The sequence below is a fragment of the Molossus molossus genome, unplaced genomic scaffold, assembly GCF_014108415.1.
Source record: "Molossus molossus isolate mMolMol1 unplaced genomic scaffold, mMolMol1.p scaffold_m16_p_24, whole genome shotgun sequence".
NCBI classification, from domain to species: Eukaryota; Metazoa; Chordata; class Mammalia; order Chiroptera; family Molossidae; genus Molossus; species Molossus molossus.
Window position 1 is genome coordinate 275320 of NW_023425360.1, and position 18010 is coordinate 293329.

General features: G+C 43.2%; 1 protein-coding gene across 4 annotated transcripts in view; it reads right to left on the bottom strand.

The window, feature by feature from the left end:
* SCAPER (S-phase cyclin A associated protein in the ER) overlaps positions 1–18010 on the bottom strand; it is a 178058-nt gene that overhangs the window by 155116 nt on the left and 4932 nt on the right. For 3 of the 4 annotated variants that reach the window (XM_036277973.1, XM_036277976.1, XM_036277977.1), the window contains exons 2-6: positions 17792–17858; positions 11537–11576; positions 9954–10071; positions 8903–8973; positions 3308–3502 (exon numbers count right to left, since the gene is read on the bottom strand). In XM_036277973.1, coding sequence (XP_036133866.1) covers positions 3308–3502; positions 8903–8973; positions 9954–10071; positions 11537–11551 — 399 coding nt within the window. In that variant the 5' untranslated portion in view covers positions 11552–11576; positions 17792–17858. The remainder of the gene's footprint in view (positions 1–3307; positions 3503–8902; positions 8974–9953; positions 10072–11536; positions 11577–17791; positions 17859–18010) is intronic. The other variant, XM_036277975.1, reaches the window with a different exon arrangement.

The following is an 18010-nucleotide window of genomic DNA, read 5'->3' on the forward strand; positions in this document are numbered from 1 at the left end:
AGCTTTTCCAAAATTGAAACAAGTTTTAAAAAGCATGATTTTTAAAATCATGCTAAAAAAGAAGGGCTTTTTTTTTAAAGCTACTAACGGAATAGTAGTTCAAAATGGAAATCATCTGAAAGCAAAACAGCAGGTAAACCACTCTCATGATGCTAACTAACAACATCCTGCAATTGTCCTCAATAGCAGTTCAGTCCCCTCAAACCCTGGTGAGAACAGGCTGGGATCAGCCACCCTCAGCACCTGTGCCCTCCCCACCCTGCAGCCCACTTCCTGAGGGAGAAGGGAACACAGTGCCCTGGGAGAGCTCAGTTCTGTTGGAATGTCAGTTCTCAACAAGTCACGTAGACGTGGCTGAGGGCATAATCGGCACATCTTCAAACTAAAAAAGAGAAATTTAACCTCTTTTGATTACAGAGGTGGGCTCTGGTCCAAGTCCTGGCTGAAATAGAAAACATAGTTTTTACTATCATATTACACTTATAATGTGAACTACATAATATAGGTATTATTCACCACATTTTACATATGAGACAAAGAACTGGATTGTGGTTTGTTAGCTAAGGTTAAAACACAAAAATCACAAGTAGGAATACACCTTGTGAGTACTTCTGTAAATCAAGGGTTGAATCCACCTAAAATGAGGGAAAAAATCTGGGTTATGCATCTCACAAAGACACTAATCAAATGAGATAATGGATGAAAGTGCTTGTATAAAAGAACAGAAAGCCCTGGCCCGTTTGGGTCAGCGGTTAGAGCGTCAGCCTGTAGACCAGAGAGACCCAGGTTCGGTTGCTGCTAAGGGCATGTGCCTCCGTTGCAGTTTGTCCCCGGCCCTGGTGGGTTGTGTCGGTGGCAGCCACGCGATGTGTCCCTTTCACATCGATGTTTCTCTCTCTCTCTCCCTCTCTCTCCCTCCTACTTTATCTGAGCAAGAAGTGGAAAATGTCCTCAGGTGAGGATAAAAAAAAAAAAGACAGAAAAACAAACAACAAAGTCTAGGTATTATACAGCCAGCACATACTTCAACCAAATGCTGCACTGTATCTTTTGTATCCCCAACCTGTAAGTCCTGGATGGGAGAGTAGTGGTGCTGGGTATGAAAATAACTCTAAAGCTCCCAGATTTTATTTCTCAGTGTAAGCCTTGGAGCATCTTGGCACAGTACAAAGAACAGAGAACATGTCTCTTTACCCTCTTACTTTGTCAAAACCTTCTCCATTCTTATAACCTACAACTCGAACAAGTTTCTATTGCTGTTAAACTTTCATAAGCTTTGGGTAGCGAGTGACAGGGCCAGAAGTAAGAGCCACACTGCCGTATCGCCAAGTCCAGCTTCCCCAAATACGGTATCGGAGAAAGAGGCAGGAATTTCTCCTGCTCATCAGAAACACGATTACAATTGGTCAAACTCATTTCTATCAAGAAGTACACACTTTACTAACAAATTCAATTTCTTCAATCAACCTTCTGTTATTTTTCAACATAAACTCAAAGAATCTGCTAATCTGACTGATCTCTAGGGCTGACCGAGAGATTACCAAGGCCCACATGCTCATTTATATAAAAAACAATAACCCAAAATGAAGTCCAATGGTGTTTTGTATCACAAGATGCTGATCCATTAAACTCTATCCATGGGTATGATTTTGCCCAAGAATATTTATTTTTTAAACAAGAAATTTTATATGTTGACAATAACAATATTGTGACAATCAAATCATAAACTTAGATGATTTCAACCACTGTTCATTCTAAAAATCTGCTTCTGATGAATCATATTTTTTTGGTACGTGCCCCTCGTGGGAACCGAACCCAGGACTCTCTGGTCTGCAGGTCAATGCTCCAACTGCTGAGCCAAACCGGCCACGGCTGATGAATCGTATTTTTAAGTACATCTAAAACTTGTTTTGGTTGTTTCCAATTTTAATATTTTTTTTTCCACCCTCACCCGAGGACATTTCCATATTTTGTTCAGATAGAGTGGGAGGGAGAGAGAGAGAGAGAGAGGGACACATCGAGTGGTTGCCACCCAACTGCAACCAAGGTACAAGCCCTTAGTGGGAACCGAACCCGGGTCTCTCTGGACCGCAGGCCGCCGCTCTAACCGCTGGGCCAAACCGGCCAGGGCTGGTTGTTTCCAATTTTAAAGGAAATGTAGCTGCTGTGTCAACATGTAACTTTTCTTTGACCCTACATATAGTTCAAAGGTCACCCTGGCCGGTTTTGCTCAGCGGTTAGAGCGTCAGCCTGCGGTCCAGAGAGACCTGGGTTCAGTTCCCGCTAAGGGCATGTACCTCGGTTGCAGTTTGTCCCCAGCCCTGGTTGGGCTGTGCAGGTGGCAACCACTCGATGTGTCCCTTTCACATCGATGTTTTTCTCTCTCTCTCTCTCTCTTCCTCTCTCTCCCTTCCACTCTATCTGAACAAAAAACAAAAAAATGTCCTCGGGTGAGAATTTAAAATAAATATATATATATATATATTTCAAAGGTCAAGTAATGAATTCCAAGGTTTTCAACCCTGTTCACTGTAGAAACAGAAGAAGCTACCTTTGTAATAGTTCTATAAAGATGTCACTCTGGTTTTTCTCAAAATAATTTTTTTCAATATAAATTAATATAGCATATAGTTTGTATTTACTAAAAGGCCAACCTTTGGGGACAGCTAATGCTGTGTATTTGTTTAATATCCTATTACAAACACAAGGTTATCTAAAAATAGAAACCTCACTGATGACATTCATTCCCACCAAGGACTGCTTATGGGTAGCCATCAACCTCACTTTCCCCTGACCAGAGTGAATTAGGAGAGTGATCAGTATCTCAACAAAAAGGAAGCAATGACCAATTAAAAATATTAAAGACAAAACCAAAGAATGTGACGATCTCACTAGTGCCACCTACAGGACTGAGGGAGAATGAAGATGAGAGATTTTAAAACCGTTGTGTTCCATCCCTTTGATTTCTTGCCCAGGACTACATATCAAGACGGCTGTGTACCAAATCTTGCACAGAATATTAAAGTACATAATTAGGTAATGCAGAAAACCACCTCAAAGTCCTCCTGAGAAACCAAAGCCAAGAAAACCTGAAGCACTGGTTGCAAGGTGTGGCGGAAACAGGGAGAGGCTGGTCAAAGGCTACAAACTTACGGCTGTCAAGTGAGAAGGTTCTGGGATTAATGTGCAGCATGGCCAGTACAGTTCATGTTACCATACTATGTTCTGAGAAATGAGCAACTCAGGTGTAGCAAAAAATGGAGCCTCTGGCTCCAAATGGATTACCAAGCCTCAAAGCAAAACCTACCTTACATTCCACCACACTCTGATCCGATTCACAGGTCACGTAGATCTCATCTACTGCCCGGCGAAGATTGTCGAAAAGAAACGCCCAGTATCTGGCCCTCAGATCAATTTTGCGAGGGTGCCTTGTTTTCGTGGGACTTTTATCGAAATGTTTATCTCCAGCTGTAGAGGATACTTTACAGTCTGCTGTGGTGTTCTGGTGAAGTGAAACAAAACATAAAAACATATTTTTTAAAACACTCCAGGAATTGGTTCTTACCTACAGCACATTTTTCAACACAAATACTTAAAAACATAACATTCCTCTTTCCAGCTCACACCACAGCACACTGACCCGATCTAAAGAAAGCTGCTCCTCAAACAGCAGCCAGGTCTGCCGGTCCAGTCTTAGTTCAGACGTGTCTCACTGGAGACACAGGATGGCTTCTGCTGTGACTAGACCTCATTCAAAAGGGAGCAGCCCCGATGGCTGGAACACATGTGCAGCACATTTACACACATCAACAAATAATGAAGACCAAGGTCAGTAATTTTTTACTTTTTGTTAATTCTCACCGAGGGAATTTTTTCCATTGATTTTTTTTTTTTTTTTATCCTCATCCGAGGACATTTTTCCATTTTTTTGTACAGACAGAGTGGGAGGGAGAAAGAGGAAGAGAGAGAGAGGGAAACATCGATGTGAAAGGGACACATCGAGTGGCTGCTACCCGCACGACCAACCAGGGCCGGGGACAAACTGCAACCGAGGTACATGCCCTCAGCGGGAACCGAGCCCGGGTCCCTCCGGACCGTAGGTGGACGCTCTAACCACTGAGCCAAACCGGCCAGGGCTCCATTGATTTTTTAGAGTGGAAGGGAGGGATGGAGGTGGGGGGAGGAAGAGAAGAAGGGAGAGAAACATCTATGTGAGAGAGACATCGACTAGCCGCCCCCGGCATGCGCCCTGACACACAGGGAATCAAACCTACACTCTAACCACTCAGTCACACCAGCCAGAGCCAAGGTCAGCATTTTGAAACAGCTTGCATATTTTCTTTTCATTGAGAAAAGAATAACATATACTACACAATTCTATTTAGTTGCTTAATTTTACTGTAAATTATTTTTCAACTTACAGTAAAATTAATACATAAATACAAAACAATTGACTAGAAAAAATACACTCATGTATTAGTAACACCAAGCACCAAGGTCAGCTAGAGCAGACTCACCAAATAAAGTAACTACAGTGTTTCTGTGACCCATTCTCTCCTCAGTTCCTTGTACTTCCTTGTTTGAAAGTACAAGGCCATATTCTGTACTGTCACAGACTGCACCTCTAACAAAACCTTGTGAGCATTTACAGCAACAAGCAATCACAGGTCACTTTGGGGTTTTCTGATGTGTGTGTATGGTTCCTGTTTGCTTATCTGTTTTTTTCTTTTTCATAGAAGAGCTCTAGGGGAGAGACTATCTGACACAGAGGCTAAGAGCCCTCGTTTTGTTTTAGGTTCTGGCCTTCAATGTAACAGACCTTACAAATCGTTTGCAGCCAGCCTTCAGCTTGCACAGAACTGTCACTGCCCAGAAGCAAGCACACAAACCACGCACAAGCGTGCACACGTGCTGTTCTGTCCGCTACTTTCCCAAGAACTATGGCAATGCCATCAACAATCTGCACAAGCCTGTAGATCATAATCAACTTCACATCATCTCCTAACCCCTTCACACAGTTTTCAAAGTATAGATTATCAGCTCCACTTTACAGCTTAGAAAATGAGGTTCAGAGGTCCCCCAAATGGCCAAGATCACAGCCACAGGGACCCTCTCCTTGGAGCTCGACCGCTTCACTGCTGCCAGGCCCTGTGCTGTCACCTGCACCAGACGTTTCAGACCAGCTCACTGCTCTTCCTGCCGACCACCCCATGTTAAAGTGAACTTGGGACGTTTCCCAAAGTATACCCCCCTCAAAGATTTTCTACAGTGATCAGCAAAGGGCTGGTAGCTTCCTGTGCATTCAGACTATAATCTACGTTCTCAGAAAAATGTTCCGTGATCTTCACCCATTTAGGTATTTATCTGTCAGCATCCATGTGTACATTACTCAAATACATCGCCATCGTTTTGTATAAGGTAGAATAGGCAATATTGTTTTCAGGGTAAGATGTTTCTACTCTTTATGACTGCTCAAAGTGAGGCTTTTACTAAGAAAGATTCCGGAAAGGCAGAAACTACAGCTGGGTGACTCCATCCAAAAGGCAATGTGCAATGCAAAGTTGACATTTAAATTTGACAAAAATGGCAATACTTTACATTTGCATGTTTTTCATGGTTTATGACCGGCTTTCGAAACATAACGTAATTTAATCATCACATCAACCTGTAAAGACAAGACAATATTCTCTGTGCGCTGCCTGTCGATCCCACTATATCCCCATCCCACTCCCAAACCTCTGGCAGCTACTGATCCTTTTACCGTCCCCACAGTTCTGCCTTTTCCAGAATGTCATATAGTTGGAATCATACGGTGTGTAGCCTTTTCACGTTGGCTTCTTTCACTTAGTAGTATGCATTTAAGGTTCCTCTGTGTCTTTTTATGTCTTGATCGCTCATTTCTTTTCAGCACTGAATAATATTCTGTGTCTGGGTGGACCACAGTTTATTTATCCATTCACCTGCAGAAGGATATCTTGGGCGCTCCCAAGTTTTGGCAATTATGAACAAAACTGCTAATAAATATCCACATGCGGGTTTTGCGTGGACATATGTTTTCAACTCTTCTACGTAAATGAATACCAAGGAGCATTACTGGGGGATCCTGCAGGAAGAGCGTGTCCAGCTCTGCAGGAACTGCTGACTGTCTCCCACAGCGGCAGCACCAGGCTGCCTCCGTCAGCGGTGCGCGAGGGTTCCTGTGGCTCCCCAGCTCGCCAGCCCTTGGTGGTGTCAGTGTCTCTGAGTCTGGCCATTCCAGCAGGTGTATGATGGCCCTCACTGCTGTTCTAACTTGCGTGTCCTTGATGACATACGATGTGAAGCATCTTTCATACACGTATTGCTGTCTGCACATCCTCTTTGATGAGGTGACTGTTAAAGGCTGAGGCCTGCTTTTTCATCAGGTTGGTTGTTTCTTCTTGTTGAGTTTTAAGAGTTCTTCGTATATTCTGCATAACAACTCCTTATCAAATGTATCTTTTGCAAATATTTCCTCCAAGTCTGTGGCTTGTCTTCTCATTCTCTTGACACCATCTTTTACAGATATGAAGTTTTTAATTTTAATGAAACCCAGCCTATCAAGGATTTCCTTCATGGACTGTACCTTTGGTGTTGTATCTACAAAGTCATCACCAGGCCCTGGCCAGTTTTGCTCAGCGGTTAGAGCGTCGGCCTGCAGTCCAGAGAGACCCGGGTTCAGTTCCTGCTAGGGGCATGTTCCTCGGTTGCGACTTGTCCCCGGCCCTAGTTGGGTTGTGTGGGTGGCAACCACTCGATGTGTCCCTTTCATGTTGATGTTTCTCTCTCTCTCTCCCACTCTATCTGAACAAAAAATGAAAAAACGTCCTCGGGTGAGGATTAAAAAAAAGGCCCAGCCATTGTGGCTCAGTGGACTGAGTGCCATACTATGGACTGAGAGGTCCCAGTTCGATTCCCAGTCAGGACACATGCCCAGGTTGCGGGCTCAATCCCCAGTGAGGGGCGTTGCAGGAGGCAGCTGATTGACGTATCTCTCTCACACTGATGCTTCTCTCTCTCCAAAGAAATCAATAAAAACATATTGAAACAAAACATCATTAAAAACAAGTCCTCGCCAGGAGTGACACCAGCACTATGGTGAGCAGGCGCTGCCTTTGTCTCCCCTCCACCTGTAACCAGTGGGTCCTCTCTAACCCAACCAGGATTCCTCCACTCAATGCACCAGCACACCTGGGACCCAGGTACCTCTACATCTGAAGGCAAGCGGACTGGAGCACACAGAGGGGTGAAACAGGCAGAGCCACAGGATGGTGCCCGCGACTCGGCTCCCGGCTGCCATGGCTGAGCCTGCAGTCCCGGCAAACTTTGTGGCAGCAGCCGAGATGGGACCTGACTCTGCCCACCCCATCCAGGGCTCCAGCAAAGGAGAAGGATAGTAATAGCATCCACATGTGTGACTCTAGCTCCACAATCAGCTGCAACGGCGCCCACACGACCAGAGCACGGAAGCAGCAGCACAGACACACGCTACTGCAACCTCCGGCCCCCCAGCACCTGCAGCCACGGGGAGTGGGGCTCGCAGCACCGGCCCAGCCCTCAGTAGCAGCATCTGCAAGCCTGACAACCCCAGGATAAGCAGAGGCGCAGGATACCCAGGCTCTGCCCCCACTAATGCAATCCCCATGCCATGGAGACACTGCCCAAGACCCACCAGACCCTAGACGCAGCAGGGGCATGCTATCCCAGTGGCTACAGCAGGGACACCGGCAGCAGCAAGGTACCAGCGACCCCCACAAGCAGCACAAAGAGGGCACCTCTGGCGGAGATCCTGGGGGCAGACATACTGGCTGTCAAATCCAACCAGTCAGCTCAGGTAAGAGAAACCAAAAACCTGTCCTACGGCGCCACCTACTGGAAAACAAAAAAGGCCTCTAATTACCGACCTGCTGACTTACCAGTGAAAAAACGCTCAACCTAAATAGGAAAGTTGTTCACTACTTCACACACACTGGCTGGGGAAAAGCCCATCAAGCACCACAAATAACCACAGTAACACAGTATCACAAAAAGAAAACAGCAATTCTCCAGAAACAAAACTCAGAGTCACGGAAGATTGTGATCAAAATGATAAGAAAATTCAAACTGGCAGAGTGGCTCGGGTGGTGAAGGTGTTGACTCCTACGCCTGGGTTTGACTCCCAGGCAGGGCATCACTGGCACATACAAAAACTGACTGATATTTCTCACACTGATCTCTCTTCCTCTCTCCCCGTCCTTTCCTTTCTCTCTGAGAATCAATGGAAACATATCCTTGAGTGAGGATTTAAAAAAAGGGAATTCAAAATCACTATCCTGAAGAAGCTCAACGAGATGTAGACAACTCAGAAAGGCAGCTCGGTGAGCTCAGGTAAAATTAAGGATCAGAACGAGTACTTCACCACAAGGTTGAAACTATATGAAAAACCAAACAAATCCTGGAGCAGTAGAACACAATTAATGAGAGGAAAGTGCATTAGACAGCCCCGGGAACAGAGCAGACCCCACACGGGAGAGAAGACCGAAGTCTAGAAATGATCCCATGGAAGAGAAACCTACGATTTTTAAAAAACGAAAGACCTCTGTGGGAACTACCTGCCTCCATGCAAAAGGGCAACATCGGATGGTGGGAATTCCAGATGAGAAGGGGGGAGGGAACAGAGTGCCTACTTAAAACTTAATAGATGAGAACTTCCCAATCCTGGGGAAGGAGCTGCACATACAATACAAGAAGCTGATAGAACCAGTCATTATCTCAACACTGAAAGACTTTCTGCAACACACATTATTAAAGTTGTCAACAGTCAAGGATAAAGAAAGAAATCTAAAGGCAGCCACGGAGAGAAGACAGTGCAAGGAGAAGTCAGTAAAAGTGGCATGTGCTGCACCTGTTTCGAAGTCTTGTGAGTGCCTTGAATTGTCCTCTTTGACTTTCCACCAGTCTGACATTTAGATTTTCCTTCAAGGCAAGAATAAATAAATACAGAGATCAACAAATAGGTAATATAAAATAAAACTACCCAAATCATTCAGGCATATGAACACGTATCTCCTTCTATACATGGTCAATCTGAACTACAGATATAATAAAAAACAAACTCCCAAGGTCCCAGAGACTTTTTATGGAACAGCTTTCTCAGAACAGAAGTAAATCAACTTCTTAAAGAAGTCGGATTTTCTGACAATGTAAAAACAAGGTCAAATAAAAAACTTCGGCAAAAAAAAAAGTGTTGATAGGTTCTGAATAAACATTTGTTTCATGAATGAAAAAAATGAAGAAAATGTCAAGTTAGTAATACTTCTCAACATATATATATGTATATATATAAGGTCTGAAAAATAGTTATTTGAATTCAAGTTGTATTTCAACAATAAAATTAAGAATACAATTTTTACCACATAACTCAGTATTTTGTTTTGATTAACTTTAAAAACCACTAATCAGCCAGTCATAAAAATATGACAAACCCAAAATCATTGCTATGTAAAACAGTAAGATTAATAATAACACTTTCCCGAAACCATGTGCGTGGCAGATAAAAAGGCAATTAAAAAAATTTACTTCTGCCCTGGTCAGTCTAGCTCAGCAGTTTGAGCGTTGGCCCGCAGATCAAAGAGCCGTGGGTTTGAATCTGGCCAAGGGCACGTATCTGGGTTGCAGTTCACCCCCTGGTCCCAGTTGGGGTCATGCAGGAGGAGGCACCCAATCAATGTGTCTCTCTCACATCAATATTTCTCTCTCTCTTTCTTTCTCCCTCTCTATCTGAAGATAAATAGAAAAATATCCTCAGGGGAGGATAAAAAAAAATTATTTCTTATTTAATTTATACTAATTTACCCAGGAGTCCTAATTATAAGCAGTGTACAGTCTATCTACAGTTTAGGAATAAATATGACCTTCTACCTCACCACAAAACAAAACGTACTGTTAACACACACCATCGTCGTCTTTGCTTTCCAGCGGAACACTCCAGGCAATGAGATTTCTGGCTGTGCGACCCTCCTCTGCAACGATTCTCCTCACTTTGTCATGACTATTGGAGCGCTGGAATGAAGCCTTTGCACAGAAAAAAGAGTATTTATTAAATATGTTTGGCAGACAAATTCATTATTTCTTCTATTTCTCAGAAAGAAAACACTCAAATTCCATTCATTTTTCATAATCCTATTCTTTCCAAAATGTAAGTAGTAACTTAAGTACAACAGTTTCAAACATTTTAATCTAAGCAAGCACCAGGATTTGAAATGTAATAAATGAGTCTGAGATAATTCACAATGTTGTAGATGTCTAGTTCAGAAAGTATTTACACCTGGATTATTTCTTCCAGAAGACAAACAAAAGACATCATTTCCACCTGAAGTCAGTGTGCCCTCTAGAGCCACATGGGTTTTTACAGGGTTTCTTCAGATAGTAGGTGTTTCAATAAAAAGCATAAACATCAGTTTCAAGTGAAAGTTTTTATATTCAACTCTTATAATATAGAATCTAATAAAGCAATTGTTCAGAATGTTCACCAAAGGGTTTACAGATTTCTGACACTTGTTCCTAGTCTAGGAAAAAAATTTTAACAGATCTCTAAATAATTTCTACTTTTAGCAACTTCAATGATATCAAGCATTATTTATTAAATTTTTATGTGTGCATCTACATAAAAATACCTACTTTACACAAGTTCAAAATCCATCCATAATACTACTTGCCCATAAAATGAAATTATCTTCTTTTTCAAAACGGTTTTTCAGCTTTCCATATACTTCAGAGAAGAACCTTTCTCTTAAATTCCCTCTACCAAAGCCTTTCATATTTTAAGTAGCATGAAGGGAAGATTACCAGTCAGTGAACACCAGGAGTACATTAAGATTGTAAGAATGGTAGACTTACAAATCCTGTTTCACAAACCATGAAACTTACCTGAGAAGGTCAGTAACTGGTACAATTTCCCTAACATTATAGAACGATGAGCTGGAATTCCATTCAGTAACCTATGATAACTCTGTCAGTCCTTACTGGTATTCATACCTTTCTAAAGGTAAAGCCCTTCAGGGGTGGGGAACGTCCGGCCCACAGGCCGTATAAAGCCTGCAAAATCAATACCAGCTAACGTCACATGCCACACCAAATCAGCCTGACCAAATACAGCAGCTAATTTTTAAGTCGATAATTTTGCATGGCCCAAGAATGATGTTATAAATATCCAAATGGCCCTTGGCAGAAAAATGGTTCCTACCCCTGCCGAGGCTGTGAATATAACATGTATATAACATATACACAAACATACACACATTTGCAAATCGATTCCAGGTAAGATATCACAACCAAGTTGAGTTTATTTTAGGAAAGCAAGGTTAGTTTAACATTTTCAAGCCAAATCGCCATATTAACAGAATAAAGGAGAAAAGGCTTACATTAATCTCAAAAGATAAAAAAAGTGGTAAAATTCAACACCCATATATTATAAAAATTCTACACAAACTACAGCAAACATCACACTGAATGGTTTAATTGAAAGAAGGATGCGTACCATCACCACTTCCATTCAACATTGTAGTAAAGGTCCAAGCCTGTGCAATAAGGTGAGAAAAATGATGAGACAGGAAAAGCAAAGACACGATGCATCTGAAAACAGTTTGTTACACTAGAAAGTACAGAAATGCTCAGAGAATAACAGGGACACATCAAAGGACAAGAGCCACCTTGAAGGAGCTTCCACTGGCTAAGGCTGGGAAAATCTCACCATGAAAATAATTAATGACAGTGATAGATTACAACCTTAAATGAAATTAAAAATCTGAGAACACAGACAGATAACTGGGGAGAATGTAAACCTTTTCCTCACAGTAGGTCTTTAAACGGTTACCATCATGGGTGCTGAAACCAGGGGGTGACAGTCTGATGAGGTACAGGGTACTTACAAACACTCAGAGTGTCTCTCAACGTATTACCTATTAATTTTAAAAGAGAAATTAAACTGATAACTTGACACTGCTCTCTATTAACCAAGTGGTCAAAGGTAACGTGACCCATCACAGGCCACGCTGACATCATGTGCTTTGTGGTGTGATGCACTGAGAAGGACACATCATCACTTATGTGATGTTGTCAACAACACACAATGTGACTCTAACCAATCAGGGGCCATAAAGAGAACAAGCCTCACCTGGCCAGTGCAGCTCAGTGGACTGAGCGTCATCCCAAGGACTGAGAGTCGTCCCAAGGACTGAGAGATCCTGGTTCAATTCCAGGGCGCATGCTGGGTTGTGGGCTCAGTCCCCAGTAGGGGGCGTGCAGGAGGCAGCCGATGGATGTTTCTCTCTCACATCAATGTTTCTCTCTCTCTCTCCCTTCCTCTTCCTCTAAAAAAATCAATTAAAAAAAGAGAAAACAAGCCTTAAGAAAACAGCCACAAACAAGATAGAGCCAAGGGAAGAAAAGCAATCAAACCCTTGGTGACACCATCGAGCCAATGGACCAAGTCTGGTCTCAAGTCAACTCTACGTGCTACTGGAAAGCACCTGGAACAGTGCTCCTTTCAGGACTAATAATCTCTCACGTCCCAATTTATTTTTTATTTTTATTTTTATTTTTTTATCCTCACCCGAGGACATTTTTCCATTTTTTGTTCAGGTAGAGTGGGAGGGAGAGAGAGGAACAGAGAGAGAGAGAGAAACATCGATGTGAAAGGAACACATCGAGTGGCTGCCACCCGCACGACTGACCAGAGCCGGGGACAAACTGCAACCGAGGTACATGCCCTTAGCGGGAACCGAACCCGGGTCTCTCAGGACCGCAGGCCAGCACTCTAACCGCTGAGCCAAACCGGCCAGGGCTCTCACGTCCCAATTTAAAAGTAACTTGCCCTGGCTGGTTTTGCTCAATAGTTAGAGCACTGGCCCGCGGACTGAAGAGTCACAAGTTTGATTCCTGATCAAGGGCACGTACCTTGGTTTCAGGTTCAATCCCAGGACCCAGTCGGGGTCCTTCGGGAAGCAACCAATCCAATCAATGGGCCTCTCTCACCTCAAAGTTTCCCTCTCTTCCTCCATCTCCCTCCCACTCTATCTAATTAAAAATCAATGAAAAAAATATCCTCAAGTAAGGATTAAAAACATAATAATAAGTACAATAAAAGTAACCTTCTCAGAATGAGAGAGCTTCAGCCTCTGGACTTGGCCAGGATCCCATTTGTATACTGAAAATAACTCATACTCCTTTATAGCTCATCTCACAGTTATATTTTAAATTATAAAATTATGTGTTTAGCCCTGGCCAGTTTGGTTCAGTGGTTAGAGCGTAGGCCTGTGGCCCAGAGTGTCCTGGGTTCTGTTCCCGCTAAGGGCACGTGCTTCGGTTGCAGTTTGTCCCCGGCCCCAGTTGGGGTTGTGTGGGTGGCAGCCAGTCGATGTGTCTCTCTCACATCAATATTTCTTTCTCTCTCTACCTCCCTCTTTCCCTCTCGCTCTATCTGAAGATAAATGTAAAAATGTTCTCAGGTGAGGATAAAAAAAAAAATGATGTGTTTATCACCTGTCTTCCCCATGAGACTGTAGGTCTCTAGAGGACTGGGTTTTCTCATCATTCCATTCCCACTGACTACACCACAGTGCCCAGAATGTAAATAAATACATCATGAACAACAACTGACAAGATAAAGAAATCATGAATGAAACTCATTGGGAAATGAGGTGTTCAACATAAATCCATAACTGAAGTTAGCCCTGCTAAGCACAAATTCTCTTTGGCTTTAGGATGTTGGATAAAAACTTCTGAGTCACACTTCCCTGACTTCTGAAACAGGCTGCTGAAGCGACGTCCTCTTTCCTCGACACTTCCAGGAGCTTGCTCACTACCAACACCGACTTTTCAGCAGTACCCTTGACTTAAGCCTTCTGGAGCCACAGAACTGCAAAGCCTGGCTGCCGTAAAGTGAAGGGGCCGAGCCTAAAGGGTTTTTAGACTTTTTAAAAATGTTTTTATGCCCTGGCCAGTTTGGCTCAGCTGTTAGTGTCGATCCACAGACCAAAGGGTCACAGGTTCAATTCCGGTCTAGGGCATATATCTGGGTTGCAGGTTTGGTTCCCGGCCCTGGTCGAGGTCATACGTGAGGCAACCAGTCGATGTGTCTCTGACACATCGATGTTTCTCTCTCCCTCCCTTGCTCCCTCCCTTCCACTCTATCTAAAAAAAAATCAATGGAAAAATACCTTTGGGTGAGGATTTAAAAAAATAAATAAAAGATAAACAAAAAACTAGTAAAAATGATTACCCACAACACCCAGTAGAATGGCTACTATTAAAAAAAAATAGGTCCGGCCAGTATAGCTCAGTGGTTGAGCATCAACCTGTGCACCAAGAGGTCACTGGTTTGATTCCCACTCAGGGCACATGCCCGGTTGTGGGCCTGGTCCCCAGTGGGGGGCATGCAGGAGGCAGCCAATCAATATTCTCTCTCATCAGTGTTTTTATATCTCTCTCCCTCTCCCTCTCTCTCAAATCAAATCAATATAAGAAAAAAAAATTTAAATAGTAACAAGTGTTGGCGAGGAGACACACAAATTGGAACCCTTGTGCATTATCAGGTGGGATGTAAAATGGTACAGCTGCTATGGGCAACAGTATGAAAGCTCCTCAAAAATGTTTAACTAGAAGGACCATATTGTCCAGCAATCCCACTCTGGGCATACGGCAAGAAGAACTGAGAGCAGGGCCTCAAAGATATATTTGCACCCATGTCCATAAAACTTTATTCTCAGTAGCAACCCTGTCCACAGACAAATACATGGTTACGCAAGATGTGGTATGTACACACAATGGAACATTATTCAGTCTTAAACAGGAAACTCCGACATATGCTACAAACTTGAGGACGTTACAACAAGCAGCCACAAAAGGACGGGTGCTGTATGATTCCACCTGGATGAGGCACCTTAGCAGTCACAGTCATACAGACAGAACGTCGAAGGATGGCGGCCAGGCCAGAGAACGAGGATGGGGGTTACTGCTTACTGGGTACAGAGTGTTACAAGACTGACAGAGTTCTGGACATGGATGGTGATGATGTTCCACACTAACACGAATGTGCCTAATACCACTGAACAGTACACTCAAGCATGATTCTGATGGTAAATTATATGTGCATTTAAACACAGTTTTTTTAAAAAACTGAAAAAGGATTACCCACAAGGAAAGAAGAGAAGAGAATGAAGATGAGAAGTCAGACCTCTCTAAATGAAAACTGTTTTACAGTTTAAATTTTGAACCATGTACATGTTGCATATACTATTAAAATGAAGTTAAATCAGCCCTGGCCGGTTTGGCTTAGTGGTTGGAGAGTCAGCCTATGGTCCAGAGAGACCCGGGTTCAGTTCCCGCTAAGGGCATGTAACTCAGTTGCAGTTTGTCCCTGGCCCTGGTTGGGGTCGTGTGGGTGGCAACCACTCGATGTGTCTCTCTCACATCGATGTTTCTCTCTACCTACCTCCCACTCTATCTGAACAAAAAATGAAAAAATGTCCTCAGGTGAGGATAAAAAAAAAAAAAAGAAGTTAAATGAAAAGAAAAAAAAAAGAAATATCAAAAGATCAAAAAGAAGCTGAGCCCAGTGATCCCACATCTACGAATATACCCTAAGAAGCCTGAAATACCCATCAGAAAGAATATATGCACCCCTATGTTCATAGCAGCACTATTTACAATAGCTAAGATCTGGAAACTGCCCGAGTGTCCATCAGTAGATGAGTGGATAAAAAAGTTGTGGTACATATGCACAATGGAGTACTATGCACCTGTAAGAAAGAAAGATCTCTTATCCTTTGAGACGACATGGAGGGACCTGGAGAGTAAGTGAAATAAGCCAGTCAAAGAAAGACAAGTATCACATGATGTCACTTATTTCAGTAATCTAATCAACAAAATAAACTGACAAACAAGTAGATCTAGAGACATGCAAGTAGGGATCAGACTGACAAACCTCAGAGGGAAAGGGGACAGGGGGAGTGGAAAGAGAAAAACCAAAGAACTTATATGCACATATGCACAACCAATGGACACAGTTTAGTGAAGGCAGGGGTAGGGGTGGGAGCAGGGAGGAGGGCACCAATGGGGAGAACACCTGTAATACTTTGAAAAATTAAATTAAATTAAAAAAAAAAAAAAAAAAAGCTGCCCTGGCCAGTTTGGCTCAGCGGTTAAAAGCGTCGACCTGCGGTCCGGAGAGACCCGGGTTCGGTTCCCGCTAAGGGCACGTACTTTGGTTGCAGTTTGTCCCCGGCCCTGGTTGGTCGTGCGGGTGGCAGCCACTCGATGTGTCCCTTCACGTCGATGTTTCTCTCTCTCTCTCCCTTCCACTCTATCGGTACAAAAAATGGAAAAATATCCTCGGGTGAGGATTAAAAAAAAAAAAAAAAAAAAAAGCTGAGGATAGGGGAATAATTTTTTTCAAGACGTTGAGAGAAAAATCTGTCAACCCAGAGTTCTATACTGAGCAAGACCATCTTTTAAAAGTAGAACACAGCCTGGCCAGTGTGGCTCAGTGGCTGAGCATTGACCCATGCACCGAGAGGTTGCTGGTTCAATTCCTGGTCAGGGCACAGGCCCAGGTTGTGGGCCCGATCCCCAGTGAGGGGCATGCAGGAGGCAGCCAATCAATGTTCTCTCTCATCGATGCTTCTTTGTCTCTCTCTCTCCCTTACTCTCTAAAATCAATGAAGAAAAATAATTTTTGAAGTAGGACACAAAATATCTTCAGGCAAACAAAAACAGAGTTTTTAATTTAAAGTCTCTCACTATAGGAAATTCTCAGGATATACCTTGCAGAAGGAAAATAATCCCCAATAACATATAAAATATCAAGAACGTAGGACTTTTTTGTCTTTAAGCCATGAAAGAACATGTAGTGTGGGAGCATGGAGTAGTTGGGATGAAAAAGGAAAGCAGAACACAGGTGGTGTACTCCTGCCCATACACGCAGGGAAGGAGGCCCCAGCCCTGGGCCCTACACTTTAGAAGATTCCACCTGTTAAAATATCAAAACCCAAAGGTTATCAGTAACTACCTGAGTGAACAATTAAAAGGGGTTCACAAACTGAGCTGGGACTCCCCCAGGCCAGACAATGAGGGAAGGAAAAGGAAGGAACCGCTGTGCTGGGAAACCAAAGTAAAAACATCTAATTTGTCTGAGAAGGCCCACCCCAAATCTCCCAAAGGAGGTGTCTAGGCAGACAAAGTTCCCCTAGGACTTCATTCCCTCCTCTTCCTGGGTTTGAGTGGCATTGTTCAAGAAGATACTTAGAACTGCCTAAAAACCCTGGGTTAGAAAAGCACAGTAGAGGAAAGAGGAACCTGTCCAGGCTCTCTGGAGAGTTTCACCACACTGATCCCCATCCCAGATCCAGAGACAGCCCTGGCCCAACCTCCACCTGCCAGCCCCAGGGACAGTCGGGCTCCTTTAAGAGCTGGCTGGGCACTGGGTAGAAAAGCAGGTCAAGCTGTTGGCCTGGATTGATTCGTAACTTCGGTAAATTAAGACATAAAAGAATCTGGCTTCCATTTGCATTTCTGTGCTGGGTCCCACCAAGGGTAGGAGAAAGCCAGGCTCTCAGGCTGAATTCTACACACACGGCTTATCGCTGTGCCTCACAACAAACGTGCTCCACAGAGTGTCTCATATGGGACAGATACTACATCAGAAAGACCACAAATCAAAATAGATGGAACAAAGGAAGGAAAGCGAGAAGCCAAAAATGTTAAGGCTAGTATTTAAGGTAGTTCGATCACTCACCATCATCCTTTAATTCCCTTCTATGCCAAGAAGCTCATTTATCACATAAGCCCATGGGGTGTGACTCCTGGAATAAAAAAATATATATATATATACATATAGACAATTAGTCATAACACTGGAAAGAAACCATATTTATTCATAAAAATACAAATTTCATCCCAAGTTTCTCATTAACAACAAATAAAACTACTCCTTTATACTGCCTGTTTCAATATA